Source organism: Coffea arabica, chromosome 5e, assembly GCF_036785885.1.
Source record: "Coffea arabica cultivar ET-39 chromosome 5e, Coffea Arabica ET-39 HiFi, whole genome shotgun sequence".
In the NCBI taxonomy this organism is placed as follows: Eukaryota; Viridiplantae; Streptophyta; class Magnoliopsida; order Gentianales; family Rubiaceae; genus Coffea; species Coffea arabica.
Genome location: NC_092318.1, coordinates 41611335 through 41627798, shown reverse-complemented (window position 1 = coordinate 41627798; position 16464 = coordinate 41611335). Strand labels below are relative to the sequence as shown.

Here is a 16464-nt window from a genome sequence, read left to right as displayed (position 1 = left end):
TCCAAGCCCAAACATAATTCCAAACTCAAAAATATTAATAAATCAATCACAATCTTCATGTTGTTTGGCTCAATATGTTCAAGAGCATATAGCACTAGTAAATTTCATAAAAATACATGTAAAATTTCCTTCCTTAACTCCATTTCTTTTCTTCCTATATATTGTTTATGTTATAAAATAGCAAGCATATAATACTCTTGTCTCTTGAATAGACATAATTGATTTTAATTAATTTTGTAAATTATCGTAATAGATTTCTTGAATGTCAGACAGCAAAAATTAAGGGAAAAAAACAAACAAATTAGGGTGAAAATTTCTACATAATATAATATGAAATTTTAAGCCAAGCCGAGCCAAACTTTGATTGTATGTGCTTAAACTCGATACTAAGACAAGCCAAGCAAAACTTTTCATGAACATACATAAGAAATTTCAAACCAAACTCGATCAATTTCTTTCAAAAAATTATCAAACACAAACCAAGTTCAAACATTCGTTTTAATTTTCAAACCAATCCTGAACATACCTTTGTCCGTCTCGTTGAGGCTTGTTTTCAACTCTATTTAGGTGCAAGGATGAATACATACAGGTATATTGGATGTTTCATCTAAAGGATTTGGAAGCATCAATTTGACAGCTAGAGTGAAGAAGGAAATTCTAATGGATTGCTGATTAATTTACAAGAAAAATTTACTTGAAATGGCTTTTTCTAAAAAAATTATTGATTTGATATCCTGAAAGAAAATGGTATTCAGACACAATTTAATAGAAGAGAGGAGTTTATTTTGGATGGAAAAGAAAGAAAAAAGAAAGTGAAAAATACAAAAGATAAAATGTAAATAAATTAATTTCTTGACCAATTATTTAGCATTGGTGATATTCAATAACTATAACTTCATCGTTGTTTCAAGGGATACTGCCTAAAATCTTGATTTGGAGGATTTTTTTTGTCAAAGTTGATTTGGAGGATTTGGAGAAACGAGAAATCTTGATTGTAGTGAATGTCTGATTGTTGAAAAGGCAAAGAAGAGGCCTTGAGAGAGCTATATTCCCCTTGACTACGGGAAGAGGGATGAGTGGTAGAAGATGGATACAAGCTGGATGGTGCTGAGGATACAGTGGGTGCTGATGGGATGTCTCAAAATCAAGATGACAAATTAGTGTTTAGAAAAATTGGAGAAAATAGGATAACTACTGAATAGAAATTTGGATGGAAAAGAAAGAAAAAAGAAAGTGAAAAATACAAAAGATAAAATGGAAATAAATTAATTTCTTGATCGATTATTTAGCATTGGTGATATTCAATAACTATAACTTCATCATTGTTTCAAGGGATACTGCCTAAAATCTTGATTTGGAGGATTTGGAGAAACGAGAAATTTTGATTGCAGTGAATGTCTGATTGCTGAGAAGGCAAAGAAGAGGCCTTGAGAGAGCTATATTCCCCTTGACTACGGGAAGAGGGATGAGTGGTAGAAGACGAATACAAGCTGGATGGTGCTGAGGATATAGTGGGTGCTGATGGGATGTCTCAAAATGAAGATGACAAATTAATGTTTAGAAAAATTTGAGAAAATAGGATAAATAGTGAATAGAAATTTGGTCGTTCAATTATTTTAGACATGGTGGTAGATTATTGTACGTGATATTATTGGATAAATATTAGGTGAGTTGCATCACTCTTACTATTTTGGACATGTAATTTGTCTTATAAGGGACTAAATGCTTCATTTCAGATGTGAAAACTTAAAAGAGTACAATTGCAAAATGTGAGGAATAATTGGTGTCGGTTTTTCTTTGTTTTTCTTGCTTTTCTTTATACCACTGGTTGTGTATGGACTTTAATTTATAATAGTTCCAAAGGTCTATACGTTAATAATTTTCTATTCAATATTCTACTCATGTTTTTCTATCTACAATGCATGCCTCCTTTGCATCTAGACATTTTTCTTTTTCAGTTTTATTTTTTTCAAAAGACTTACAATCGATACCTTAAATAATCACACAATGCTTAGACAATCTCATATTCACGGTGGACATTATATAAGACAATAACCTTTACATTCAATTATTAACATCTAGTTATTCTAATTTCTTCTTACCTTCATTGGTCTTAATGAAACTTAAGCTTAATTGAAAATCATGAATTGGTAAAGTTGCTTTAATAGAAATTTCAAAATCATGTAAAATTTAAGAGAAATGTCGAAACAATCTAGATTTTGATAATTTTTTAATCTATATGACTTATAATATAGACTTCAAATTAGTTTTATTTCCAGGATATATTTGCATTATTTCTTTTTATAAACCACTAAATATATGTAAGATGCTAATATAATGTTCTAAACTTATAGATTTAAGAAAAACAACTAAATATATGTTGTTGGCCTTGTAATATGGTCATTCAATAACTATGGACTTACTTTTTTAAAAAAAAATTTGTTTCACTAGAGGGGGAGTGCTGCACAGGTGTTGGTGCTTGTGGTTAGAGAGGATTTTTCATTGGGCAAATAATAGTAAATTTTGGAAAGAAATAGTCATCAAATATGACAAAATTAATAATAGTACATTCTAATTGCAGCACGTACTTGTACACTTTGCTTTATCAATACTTTTACAATTTTACCATTCCCAAAAAACCCCTACAGATGTTAGTTGAAAATCGTTTAAGAGCAGACATAAGTTGTTTCAGACAAAGGAATATTTTCCGACGGTTAGTTATAACAACTTGTTAATTGCACAACATGTTAATATGTCTTTGTGTTAATTACACAACAAAAGTCATATTTCAATTAAATATGTCTATAACACCATTTCAGTATTTGATGCAAAAATAGTTGCAAAATAATTCCATATTCCAAAAATATCCAGATGTCTCCATAAATCAAAGTTTTAAATGTACCAAAATAAGGGTATTTTGGTAAATATATCTAAATACATCCTGCCCTCAGTAGTACCAAAAACTTTAAAAAAACTATACAACATTCAACATTTCCGAAAAACCCCTATCCATGCGGTTGAAATTCAAACTCCCTTTGACCACAATTCATTCTTATATGTTAGGAAATTGGCTTAATTTCTTTTAGGTAGATTTCCTGTTTTGTGTGGAAGTAACTAGATTCCTAATTGGTTTTAGTTACTTGAAGTAGTAGTCAAGTAAAACCCTATTTAGCAGGAAATAGATGCTATATCTATATGAGTTTAGGAAATAACATTGGTTTCTAAATTGTTATTTGGTTTTTTGGCAGTAATATTCCCTATAAATAGGTGGGTTGGCATACTACACAAGTGAGACACACAAGGAGACACAAGGGGCATCATGTAGCCTTATACATGGGGTGTGAGAGAGGGTTCTTGGGAGATGAGAGATGGTATACAAGGGTTGGGCTTGGGTTCAAGTTGTATTCTTGTATAGGATTTTCCTCTCATAATAAAGAACATGTTTCTCTCCGTGGACGTATGCTCAATGGTGGAGCCGAACCACGTTAAATATTGTGTGTCGTCTATTTTTCATACTTGTGGCTTGTTTCTCATTAAATTGTTATGCACTTGATATCTCAATAGTTGTTTGTTCCGCGCCTGGATCCTAACATTATATAGTATAAGGATATGTAACTATTTATTTTCTTCAACAAAATGTAATGCATCCACTCTTTGCCAAGGAGGACGCAAAGAGTCAAAAGAAAAAAGAATGTTGAGCAATTTAGTCAAAAGACATAAAAATCGATACTGCTTTTAGCTACCTCAATCGATACTGCTTTGCTAGCTTTGGCAAAGAATTTGGCTTTTAACACACTTTGTTTCAAAGAAGCCTAATTCTGCTGAATGCTGTGTGCATCGTGCACTTCTATTCCTCTGCAACATAGCACTTTATATTTTTTCTTTGAAAACGTGTATTTACAAGTTTTAGGTGATTCACTAATCACAATCCTAATAATTGAACTCCACATGTAGGTTGCCCTTAATCTTGATTCTGAAGCCAAAATTCCAATCAACAATAAAATTAAACCCCACATCCAGGACTTCCTTGATCTTGATTTTAAAGACAAAAATTGAATCAACGATAAAGTTCACAGTAAATCATACTAGATGATCATCAGTCAGTCAATCAGATTAATAGAAATCATCAAAATTCAACAATACCTCAAATATCTATAGTAATAGAATACGCTAATCTAAGCAAGTTAAATACATGCATCCATGTTAATTAATTAAATTACAAAAGGTAACTAGAAAAAACTGCCTTAAAGGTATGGAAATGGTGCTTACGTTTAGGAGTTTCTGAGTCTACTAGTTTTCACCAACTTGCAAGTCCAGAATTGAACTGCCACTTGAGTGGAAACTATCTCTATCAGGGCAGGTTAAACTTAACACTGTGGAAATGCTGGAGGTTCATCAGACACTGAGAGGTGTTCTAGGACTATTCTGGGATCATGCTACTAGCTTTTGCTAGAAATATTGGAAGATCTACTAATATAATTGGGCAGAGTTGAGATCTATTCATGAAGGAGTGAAAATTGCCATACAACAATTAATGTTTTTACGTGGATAATTGTTGAAATTGATACTCAAACTGGTTTTAATTTGTCACGTCATGCATGCCTCCTCAAGCAAAAGGCATATTTTGTCACAAAGTGAGCAAGTGTTATTTTCCTTCTAGAAAAATGGTTTTAAGTGATTCGGGTTTTCTTTAATTACAATTCTGTAAAATAATGTTGATTCTCCAAATCACATGTAAGAAATGAACTAAGATATAATATTCGTGAAATTAATTAACAAGAAATTATTTCACGAGATAAGAAATCCCTGCAAAATAATTTATGATAGCATTCATAATTGAGACGTTAAAAAAGTAGAAAAATTTTTTTCCTAGGGAAAAAAAACTATTAGGACCACTTTAATGCCTGTGAGTATGTAAAATTCTCTATGCTTTTTGAAAAGAGTTGCAGGGAATTTAGAAAATTAGGCCTGTGGCTTTTGATCGCTTGCATTTTGACCATATCGATCTTTCGGCAACCCTTACACTTTTTTGTTCTAAAATTTTTTACCGGGCGGTAGACCACTAATAATCAATCAATAATGGGATGAAGAGAATGGTTTCCAGCTTCAAAGTTGAGAAATAAGGATTATATACTAAAGCTCCATCCATGCCTTAAGGTCTATTTGTTCTTGAATAATAATACTTAATAATCTTGTGATGGTCTTCATTGTTTTAGCTTAATAGTTTATCTAAATTGGTAATTAAATATTACTTCTCTGAGATTTCACATCTCAGACTTTTGCTGAAAACTAGGAAAATATCATGTTTAACAAACAAAAATTTGTTAAGATCTTAAAATTTGGAAAATTTGGAACTGTGAAATTCATGTCGAGTGTGTGTCGTGCTACTTTAGTTTTGAATATTTTTCTGCAGCACCGCAGGACTAATTCAGCTGCTCAAATTAATCCAAGTTAAGATCATCAAGTGGATTTATTCACTCAGTTGCAACTATGCCAAATTTTCCTGAGCTCTTTGTTCAAATGTTGGATATTAGCAAGCACTCTGAAGAAAAGGAACCCAAGAAAAGGAACCCCTCAAAAAACAAAATTAACCACTATTCATGTAATTCCAGCAAAGGTTATCATTCATGAAAAACAATTATCGATCAAAATAATAAAGCTACAATACTGGTTACAAAAATAGCAAAACAACTCATTAATCACAATTAATCTAATTTAAGCAAAACTCAATAGCCACGTTGCTCAATTGATCTAATTAGATGATTGCAGATTTTTCTTAGTTTGCATTTTGACAATGTCAATCTTTTGGTGACCCCTACTCTTTTAATCCTAAGGTTTTAGTGTCACTGTCTTTGGAGTAAGAAATTGGTGGCATGAAAAGGCCGGTTTCATGCCTCCTGAGTCTATTCTTTTCACAAAGTTCTCTATTTGTTGTTATTGGTGTAAATATTTGTTTAATTTTAGGTTAGCTCCTAAGTTCCATAAAGGTAAGTGGTTATATGGGAACAACCCTTACATTAAATGACTTAATTTTTCCTAGGAAATTCTCTAATTTCTTCTTATCTGCATTACTCGTCTAAAATCTTAAACTAGTTTCATTATTATGAATTGGTTTAAGATATAGGGGAGTTCTATAGTCCCTTTTGAATACTGTACCAGTAAGATTGAATTCATTGTTGGATATACAATAAGAGTTATCAACCTTTAGATTATTGAATAATGTAACAAGATATAAGTGGATTAGAATCATGGGTATGGTACCAAAAGAGACTATAGTATGAATTCAAAGCTCAAGAAATATTGACTATATGAATTACAAACAATAGAAAATAAATTAAGGCAAACAAGTCGCATATCTGAATCAAGCAAATTATAACAAACGAGACTTCAAGACATACTAAAAGTGCAGAACAAAGACAAACAAGTACATGAGACCATTCTATATACATGTTAAAAAAAACGCTTTAACCTAGCCATCATTGGACTCAGCAGGCACATGTTCATTAGGGTCACTTGCGGAACCAGAGCTTTGGATTTTGGGGGCCCCGGGGAGTGGGGGGAAGGAGGTAAGGTTTACGAAGATGTATACCTAAGAGGTATTCTTATATTTGTGTAAAAAATTTGAGGGACAAAGTATAATATTTATAGGGACATAAGTGAAAATTTTTAGTATTTTAAGAGGATATAAAAGAATTTTTAAAATTTTGGGATGAGTGGGAGGAAATCTAATTTCTACAAGAGTACATGTGAGACATTTACAATAATTTCGGGGATAAAGAGAAATTTCTGAAATCTTAGGGGACGGGCGCACGCTCTCCCCTATATTCCATTTTCAGAATCATCACAATTTCCATCATCAACATTAATAGGGCCACATGGTGTTGACTAGTTGTTGCGTTTGGTTGAAGAATTAGGCCTTGTTTGATAACCCAATTCAGGATTTAAATTTAATGAACTCAGATCTTAATATGTTTAGACGTGTTAATAACAACAAATTGAATATCTAAATTAAATAAATGGCATTGAATATTTTAGATAAAATTTGCTCTAAAAATAAGTAATAAATTGTAGGCACCAAATTTTATTTAAAAATAAGTAATAAAATTTGCTCTAAAAAATAAGTAGTATTTTATTTTATTTATTATTTTTTAGTTATTTCATTTTATTTTCATTATTGCTGTTATCTTTCAAAAAAGAAAGGAGAAAATTGAATGAAAAAGTTATTTCAACAAAATCATTTTTTGTTTGCTTGGTTTTGTAGGAAAAAGCTGAAAAAGAAGAAAAAAATATAAAATGAAAAAAATACTGTTTTGTATAAAATAAAATAAAAAAAAAAGTGCTTCCCAAGTACGCATGCATTTTTCTTCCTCCTTCGTACGAAACAGAAAACCAGTACAAGGAGGAAGGTTGCAACGGCCATTTTGTCCAATTTCCATTCATTTTTTTTGCCTTTTCTTTCCATTCAAGCCCCTTAGTACAAGGGGACACCTCACCCATTGATTCTTATCAAGAAAAACAAATGGAAACATGGATCTAGAGAATCAAATTCTGCCACCAAAAACCAGCTCTATATCTACCATTGAGATGAGGGTTTTGGGAGCTTTGTTTTTCATATAAATGGAACCAAAACAGAGCCATCAGAAAAAAACAGGTAGGGGGAGACAGCGAAAAGAGAGAAAAAGGAAGAAAAGAAAGTGAACAAAAGAAAAAAAGAGAGAAGAAATTTCCAGACAAACTGTGAGCCAGGGTTGAGGGTTGGGGGGTTTTCTTGGTCCTCTTTCAATCTTTGTCGAGCTTCTCTGGAGCAAGTACTGGTTTCTAGGTAATCTATAAGGATCAAGGAGGAAGATTGGTGTTGAAAATTTTTGGAGAAAACCACAGCAACGTCTTTGAATCAGAGCTCGAATTTGCTACCTTCACTTTCTTTGAAAAGCTGCAAAAGGAAGTTCCTGCTGTTTTCCTAGTCTTTCAGGCAAAAGTTCCACGTTTTTCTCACATGGATTCAACCCTCAACTGTGTATAGGTAATGATAACTTCTCATGTTTCTTGACTCAATATTTTCCATGAAATTTCATTAAACCTTGGCATTAGTTTATGGAGATTCTTGTCTCTTATTGTCTTGAAAGAAAAAATTGATTTTTGAGGATTCAAAGATTCGCATTAGAGTTTGGGGTTATGTTAATGGGTTGGGATTTCTGTTGGATTTGAGTTGCCGAATCGATGGGTATTGCTTGAGTTTTTTGCATGAACATACTTGGGTTGAATAAGAAGAAAGTTGCAGAAGAAAGTACGGCTAGAAAACTGCAGAATAGGGGTGCAAACAAATCGAGCCGCTCGCGAGTCAAGATCGACTTGAGCTCGAGCTGGCCGACTTGAACTCGAGATTGAATTCGAGATCAAAATATTAAGCTCGTTAACTCCCGAGCGGCTCGCGAGTTTGAGTATATATATATATATATATATTATTTTTTATTTTAATAATAAAATTACATATATATCCTTAATATTTTATTATTTATTACGAAAAAAATTATTAGAGAGAAGTAGTCTTGAAGAAAATGGTGTGTGGAATGTGTTGGGTTAAAATAAATATTTTTATTTTTTCGAGCTTGAACTCGAATTTCAAAATTGCCAGTTTATCAAGCTCGAACTCGAGTTCGAATTCGATAAAACTAAGGCAAGGTTCAGTTCGATTAGGTCAAAACTCGACTCGACTCGATTCGTTTGCAACCCTAGCAGAAAAATATGCTTCTTCGAACAAGCTTGCATGAAAATCTAAAAAATTGTAGTTTGGCCCCCTCGATTTTTACATAATTCTATTGTGGCCCAAAATCTGGAAAAATAAACCAGTTTGACCCCTTTTAAGTTTTAATCCCCCTTTTCATATTTTTAGTAGGTTTTTGGGCAGATTAATTCGGGGTTTTAGGGCATGATTAGGGTTTAATAATTTTTAGTTGATTTATTATCTTGTTGGGTTTTAGTAAAATAGTTTAGGTTTTGGGTTAATGTTATTTTGTTGGGTTTGATAAATGGGTTTTGATTTAATTTGATTGGATTCTGACATGGGTTTGGAGGATAAAAGCCTATTCAATTTGATTGGGTTGATTTGGTCAAAAATGACAGGCCACCCCGCTTCTTTTCTGTTGGACTTTAGATGGGCCTAATGGCCTTTGGCCCAAGAAAGAAATAAGGAATGGCCCAATCGCCTATTTTTTTTAAGAAATCTGACAAGGAATTTCAATCTGCTCCTTATACTTTTAAATAATTTCCCTGTAGCCTAAAAACTTTAGATTTCTTTCAATTAGGTCCCTAATTTAATTACAATTCGGTCCCTAAACTTTATCTTTTCTTTAATTTTGGCCTCTAATCTTTGTAATAATTTAATTTTACCTCAAAAACTTTCTCAATTTTGCAATTAGGTCTATAATACTTTGATTTCTTAAATATAAGTTGCTTATCTTCTGTAATTGTTAATTATACTTCATTTAAATGCTTTAATTGGTACATTTCATGGTTATTTCCACTTCTTTATCATTTATTTATTAATTAAATTTGTGTCTTGACCATTTTGTTGATTTTAGAGTATAAATAAGACAAATCCAACCTCATTTAATCAGTACTTCAAGGGAGGTACCTTTTTTTATTATTTTAAATCCTCTTTTGTGCTCCTATATGTTTTAGCGTGTGTAATTGCATATTTTGAGTGCTTTTTCTTTTATTTACTCATTTTATTCATTTTAAGTTTCATTTATTTTATTTAATTTTGATGATTATTTGAGAGGCATTTAAATGCCAAATTATAATAGATAGATGCCCAAGACATGTATTTAGTTAGGCTATGTAATAGATAGGTTTTAATTTTGCCAAAATGTAATTAGTTAGATAAGTGTAATAGTTAGATTATTATTCTTTTTAATCTCCCCCTTAGATTGTAGTTAGGGCCCCAAATGTAATAGTTAGATCTTTATGCACGTTTCTCTGCTTGTGTGCTTGTATGCTTGTGTGTTTATGTGTTTATTTGTTTTCTTTAAGGTCTTTGCATCTAGATATTATGCTTATGTGCTACGTGCTCTATGTGCTTTATGTGTTTACTTGATTTAATTATATTTTATATGATTTATTTAGTTATAATAAATGCATGACGTCACCACACTAGTCTAACGCTAGTTGTGGCCTTTTCTCTGCTTTCTCACTAGTCCAACGCTAGTGAGAACTTATAGAAATGGGTTATTCCTTTGCTAAATTCTTTAAACCATTTTCACGCTAGAATTCATACTTTGCTTGACATTTATTGCATTTTATGCATATTTTTCTCTTTTAGGATCCTTTTCTTCATTTAGCATGATATTTCCTTTATATTATCTCCTTGACCCCTATGTATGTGAAACATGACATTTAGATTTGCATTCCATTTAGGAAATTAGAAGTCACTAGTCCATTTGTTTGATTAGATTAGGAAAGCCATCCTTCAAATATGAGAAATGAACGAGTATGACTTCTTAACCTTAGCAAGCTCATATCTTCTCTATAGAAAGGAAAATTGAATCACGAATCTTAGTCTTCCGTATCCGTTATGTTGCATTCCTCTCTTTTAGGTCATGTATATTTATATATTATAATTCTTCTTTTTTTCGAGTTTCATCTTTTGCATATTCGTGACTTCTTCTAAGAATCATTTTGGCATCACAATTAACGTGGTTTGCACCAATTAAATTTTGAAAAGATATTTTGACCCTCTCGATATCTTTTAGGTCTAGATTTACATTCATGTAGAAACATCCAAATATGATAAGTTTTATAGGTTAGATTAAGAAAATTTTCGACTAAATCTCGTAACTAGCCTTGACTAGGTTAAAAGGTGCCTTAGGTTTGATTCTATCAAATCTTTGCCTTCCCTTTCTTCAACTGTGAATTCCGAACTCTTTTATCTTGTTTTTCGAAGATTTGAAGTCGTCTAAAAAGGGTTTTATTTATTTCTTTATTTATTTTTATTTAAGAACATATTTTGGGTGACTTGATATACCTTAACTCAATACCAAGTGGCGACTCCTATTTTTTCTTAAAAATCCTTTTTAGACTATTATTTTGGGTCAAAACTATCGCATATTTTAGGTCCCATTTTAGGCTCTTTTTCTTTATTTGTTTTATAAAATCAAAAACTAATTTTTTCTGTTTCTAAAATCAATAAATACATTTTTTTACCACATAAAGTTATTTTTCAAAAAATGGGGCCCTTTTTAGAAAATCAAAAACTCATTTTAGGCCCTTTTTCTTTATTTATTTTATAAAATAAAAAACTCATTTATTCTATTTCTAAAATCAATAAATACATTTTTTTACCACATAAAGTTATTTTTCAAAAAATGGAGCGCAACATAAACTACTCACTTTATCACTAAATGTGATATACACTCAAATATATCAAATTTAGTATTTAATAATTTAATAATTTAATGGATTCAAATTTCAAATTTTAAATTTCAATTTTTAAACTTCAGTTTTATCAAATGCAACTTTAGATTTCCTTCCTCAGTAGCATGCTTTTGAGGACGGTGGGCTTTGGTGGTAGATGTCCCACACACCATCTAAAGATTGATGTTGAGGTGCCAAAACTGTTGCCATGCCTTACAGCAGGAGGAGCTCTAAAATGGCTGCCTTTAATTCCGTGAATGCTTTCATGTCTTTGGGGTACGCAGAGGAGCAAGTTGCAACTCTAGTTCTTGGTTTTTAATGGAGTAAGCTCCTCTCCATCACACTTTCTCTCCATTTTCCCTCAATAGGCTATTGATTATTGACATGCGAGCACATTATTCATCAAGGGCTCATATTAATTCTCTATCAACTAGCCTTCTTAACTCTAGTTCACCTACAAATGGAGTTTCTGTAAATTCCTTACCATTGTTATCTTTTGAAAGATTCTTACTTCCTTATTTGAGATCCATTTTCGTGGATTGTGTCCAGCAGATGTTTTCACTGATTCTCTTGCAAAAATAGTCAAAAAGTACTAATGAACTAATTAATTTTAATTATGTTTTCGTATATAAAATACTATTTTCAATTAAACTCTTCAACAAAGCAATTCAAGGATTTCTCATTCAGATGTTTTAATGTATTTCCTAAACTTTTCATGCTTTGTTACGAAATCAATAACAAGATACCAAACATGTAGACAGTAGAAGAAAAAAAGGGACAGGAAATCAATCATCTTGTTAAGTTCTGGTATATTCGCCTGAGTTCATGATAAAATTGAGAATTACAAAATTAAAGATTGTTTCTTTCATCTTTGTCAAGAAAATAATGAATTTTTTTAAAAATTAAAAAACAATACATACAATTACCAAAGCATGTATTGTTGATCCTCTTTAAATACTAAAAGATAAGGCATGTGAAATGATGCCAACATCAATTTATATTAAATTTGTAAAATAAAGTTTAATTAGGTTTTTGCCCTAGGCATTTAACTTATAAGGAAAAAAATTCTCTTTGTAGGTTAATTCCAAATTTCGAATTGAAAAATGAAGAAGTTTACCTTGAATTGTGCTAATGATAGTTTGTTATATATGGGAATCAGGAAAGGCTAATAAGTGAAATTACCTTGAATTAGAACTCAAGCTAATGGAAATGATTTGAGCCCCTAATGATTAGAAAATCCACGTGGCGATCATTCAAGAGTGTATTGAGGGAAAATGGAGAGCACTTGTAATGGAGAGGAGCCTAACAATATCACATTAGAGAGGCGTTTAATAGGAAATGGAATTTAAAAGTTGCAAACCTAATAAAATGTGCAAACCACGTGCTTTAATTGTGAATTTCAGTGTTAATTGGTGAATTATATTTGAGTATTAAATGTGAATTTGAGTGTTAATTAGGAATTTTAAAATTGCAAGCACATTAAAATGTGCAAACCACATGCTTTTGTAAATTTTGGAAAGACCAAAAGTGTATGTGCATGCTCTAGGGGAAAAAAAACGTTGAGGATTATGTATGCAAATTCCAGCGTCCAAATGTATTTATGAGTCATGGAGAACTCATTCTCATGCATCAAAATTCACAAAATGGAAGATCTAAGCCAACAAAATGCATGTTGTTATTTATCATTATATCATTAACAGATTATCCACAAATTTTCATACTTAGCATCACCTTTATGTTGGTGAAGGATTGCAGAAATCCTCATATATATATATATATATATATATATATATATATATAGAGAGAGAGAGAGAGAGAGAGAGTGCTTCATTCATCAGATAAACAAGATCCTGGATGTTGGCTGCCAATGGCATCTCCTGGCTCATGATACTGTCCAAGAGACCACAGAAAACAGGTTCAGTACTGCTTAATAAAGTCATGGATGTGTTTGCTAACCTCATCAGGCCTTTCTTGGTTGATAAAGTGAGCTGCATCTTTCACTACAACAACTTCCTCCAACAAAGGCACATCTCTCTTGAAGCCACCCTTGTGTATATATTCTTGCACTCCTGGCATATGGTAGGTCAAATCTAGCTCCCCAATAACAAACTTGGTTGGAACTTTTACTTGAGCCCCAGTCCAGGGTGCAGTAAGTTCCCAGGTTCTGCAGTGTAGAAATTCCACGTTAGTACCTTCATCTCAAGAGTTGCAAGTTAACAACTTTCCAAACTCCATGGTGGATTAGATTTGGAAAGAACATTCAGCACAGTAAGTTTATGAAAGACAGAATGAGTGAGCTTATATATATATATATAAAACACAAGATTCAAGTAATGTTGGAACGATAGGTACACGTTATTCAGAGCACGATAGTAGTTAACTGCCCCGGTGAAGGCTGTCTTCTCAAATTTACTGACAAAATAATCGACATCCTCATCGGTTAACCAGGATGGCAAGACAACTGGAGTATCAGGTGAATCGCCAAAGCCTTTACCCTGGGGGAAGAACAGAGGACCAGGAGTGCGGTATGTGAGCATCTTTTTTATGAAATTCTTAACACCAATCTGAGCAAATTCAGCCTCTATTTCACCTGGTTTCTGGAATAGAAATGTAAATTAAGTCCATTAGTATTTCATGTTGTTATAGATTTAGGCCTGGTTAAGACCTTACAACCTTGTCATCCACTTCTGGACTTACAGTCAAAGAATATGTACAAGGATGGCATTAGTATGTTCTCTTTTTAATTTTTCTTGTTTTGTCTGCATCTAAATTGATCATGCATACTTGTATGCGACAACCTTATAAAGATAGGATTTAGGGGGGCAAAAAGGATTAATCAGGGACATTTGTCAACAAATAAACAGAGGGCAGAGTGCATAGAACTGCTGCTACTCTCAAATCAACAAGAATTCAACCGCAAATTTAAAGTACAAAAATGCTCCTAAATTGAACTCATATCATTCCTCGTTCTTTCACTGGTTGAAATTTAAAACTTTACAGTGATTGAGAACAAAAGTATAATCAATCGTAAGGCCTAGTTTTGCTGTCGTCAAGAACACATGACTCACTAGTTGATCCTATACATGTAGGAAGAAAGCCTAACATCTGAAGACTATAGAAAACCGGTAATAATCTCTCATAACTTTGACCAAAAAACAGGTTAAACACGATTAAGTTGATGAATCAAACACAGGATCCATCAATATGACAAATCCAAATGAATAACAATTCCGTGAAGAGAATATACAAGCTAACCTGGAATCTGCACACGTAATAATCATCCCCGTATGCACTCCTTAAGCTCTCAACCAAACTGCAAGATGGATTCCTGGGGAAAAAGGCGACACTCAAATTGACCAAAGCCCTGACTTTATCAGGCCTAAACAAGCATAGATGCCAAGCAATAAACGCACCCCAGTCATGACCAACTACAAAAACCTTCTCTTGATCAGGTGCAATAGCTTGGGTGAGAGCTATGAGGTCTCCAACTATATGAAGAGGGCTAAATTTTGAGCTGTCGTTAACAGGTGCACCTGTGGTATCACCATAGCCGCGGAGGTCAGGAGCCACGGCCCGATAGCCATGAGATGCCAGGAAGAGGATCTGGTGGCGCCATGAATACCAGAGCTCTGGGAAACCATGAAGAAAGAGAACTAAAGGGCCTTCACCAAGCTCTGCTATGTGCATGTTTATGCCATTCACACTTACATTCTTGTGCTCTATCTTATCCATCTTTGATTCTAAGTTCTTTCCTCTGTTGGAAGCGAGAATAAACTTGCGATTTTAGGCACGTAAATAGTTGCAGTAGAAATGACAGATACAGTGTAAGGACTTGGTAAGAATTTTCATGGTCTTAGCCGGCATGGAATGGAATCCTGAAATATGTTTGTCTTCTAGCTTTTCTTTTTTCTTGGTCCAGTGGATTCCTGACTCCTGAGCTGGCTAACCGTAGATATTTCCAAAAAAGCAACATCATTTAATATGCCATTCTAATAAATGTACTAAAGTGACAAAAGAGTCCCCACCGGCTAAAACAACCAAAAAGATAGTATTCCACGTTTGCCAAGTGCTACTGTGCTAGCATATCACATAAGAGGTTCGGGAAGGCGCTGCTATGAATGCATTCTCAAAGAATCATCTCATCCGTGTTTTGCAAAAATTTAACTCCCGCCTGTTTAAAAATCTACACTATAATTCTTTATAATTTCAATTAAATTAAAAATTAGATGCAAAGCATTCAATCTAACAGTATATATGAAATATCAATATTATTGAACATTTAATAAACCACAAAGAGTTCATTTATACCGGAGTAATATTGACATTTCATATACAACTGTTGGATTATATGTTTTTCGTTTAATTTTCAATTTAATTGAAATCATATGAAATAATAATGTAGATTTTCAAACTAGAGGAATTTAAATTGCACATTTGGTAAACCATAAGAAGTTTTTTAGTAGTTTACCCTTTTTTTATATAAGTTTTCTATTAGCTAAATAGTGGAATTGACATCTAGGTTTGTTGGGGCTTTTTCTTTTGTTTATTTTTTTTCACAGATGAAACATGACTTTTAGATTTGATTGGTTTTTCATTTGCCTATTTTCTTTGAAAGATGAAAACTTAATCTTGTCCATCTTTTATCTTCAATTTAGGTGAATTTGAACCTTATTGGGTATCTTCAAATGACAATATCAACACCAATTTCCTTGCCCTCATTGGATTAACAGTTATTTATACTTTGCTCTTTAGTGAAGCTATTTTGGATGACGAATTGATAATATTGCCTCTCTCATTTTTTTTTAATGAAATACAATTATTTTGGCTGTGTCATTGAATATAATGAATTTGTTTTATTCTATTGCAATGATTGGAAAAGCTAAAAATATGATTCTAGACTAACAATGAATGTTTATAATATGACATTTTGAAATTGTGCTTATTTTAAGTGAATAAAATATCTTACTATATAACTTTTGAAACATGAGATATGTAATTAATTATGCTAGTGATTTTTCAAATTATTCTAGCAACTTCTTGAAATTTGATAAT

General features: G+C 32.4%; 1 protein-coding gene across 3 annotated transcripts; it reads right to left on the bottom strand.

The window, feature by feature from the left end:
• Positions 1–13065: 13065 nt before the first annotated feature.
• Positions 13066–15341, bottom strand: LOC113743459 (epoxide hydrolase 3-like). 3 transcript variants are annotated; one of them, XM_027271474.2, is made up of 3 exons: positions 14668–15339; positions 13765–13907; positions 13066–13576 (listed from the first exon to the last, which is right to left on the bottom strand). In XM_027271474.2, exons 1-3 carry the CDS (start codon positions 15142–15144, stop codon positions 13330–13332), a joined length of 867 nt encoding a protein of 288 aa, XP_027127275.1. In that variant the 5' UTR covers positions 15145–15339; the 3' UTR covers positions 13066–13329. The 3 variants fall into 3 exon arrangements, with proteins under 3 accessions (XP_027127275.1, XP_027127274.1, XP_027127276.1); XM_027271473.2 differs by having other exon boundaries at positions 13765–14009; positions 14668–15336; XM_027271475.2 differs by lacking the exon at positions 13765–13907 and having other exon boundaries at positions 14668–15341.
• Between the last annotated feature and the right edge of the window lie 1123 nt (positions 15342–16464).

What these genes read in the sequence shown, in the direction of transcription:
- LOC113743459 (XM_027271473.2), bottom strand. Translation starts at nt 15,144, where the DNA reads ATGGATAAGATAGAGCACAAGAATGTAAGTGTGAATGGCATAAACATG. An exon ending in ATTACGTGTGCAGATTCCAG is followed by an intron (nt 14,010 to 14,667) that starts GTTAGCTTGTAT and finishes TTTCTATTCCAG; the next exon opens with AAACCAGGTGAAATAGAGGC. An exon ending in TATCGTGCTCTGAATAACGT is followed by an intron (nt 13,577 to 13,764) that starts GTACCTATCGTT and finishes TCTACACTGCAG; the next exon opens with AACCTGGGAACTTACTGCAC.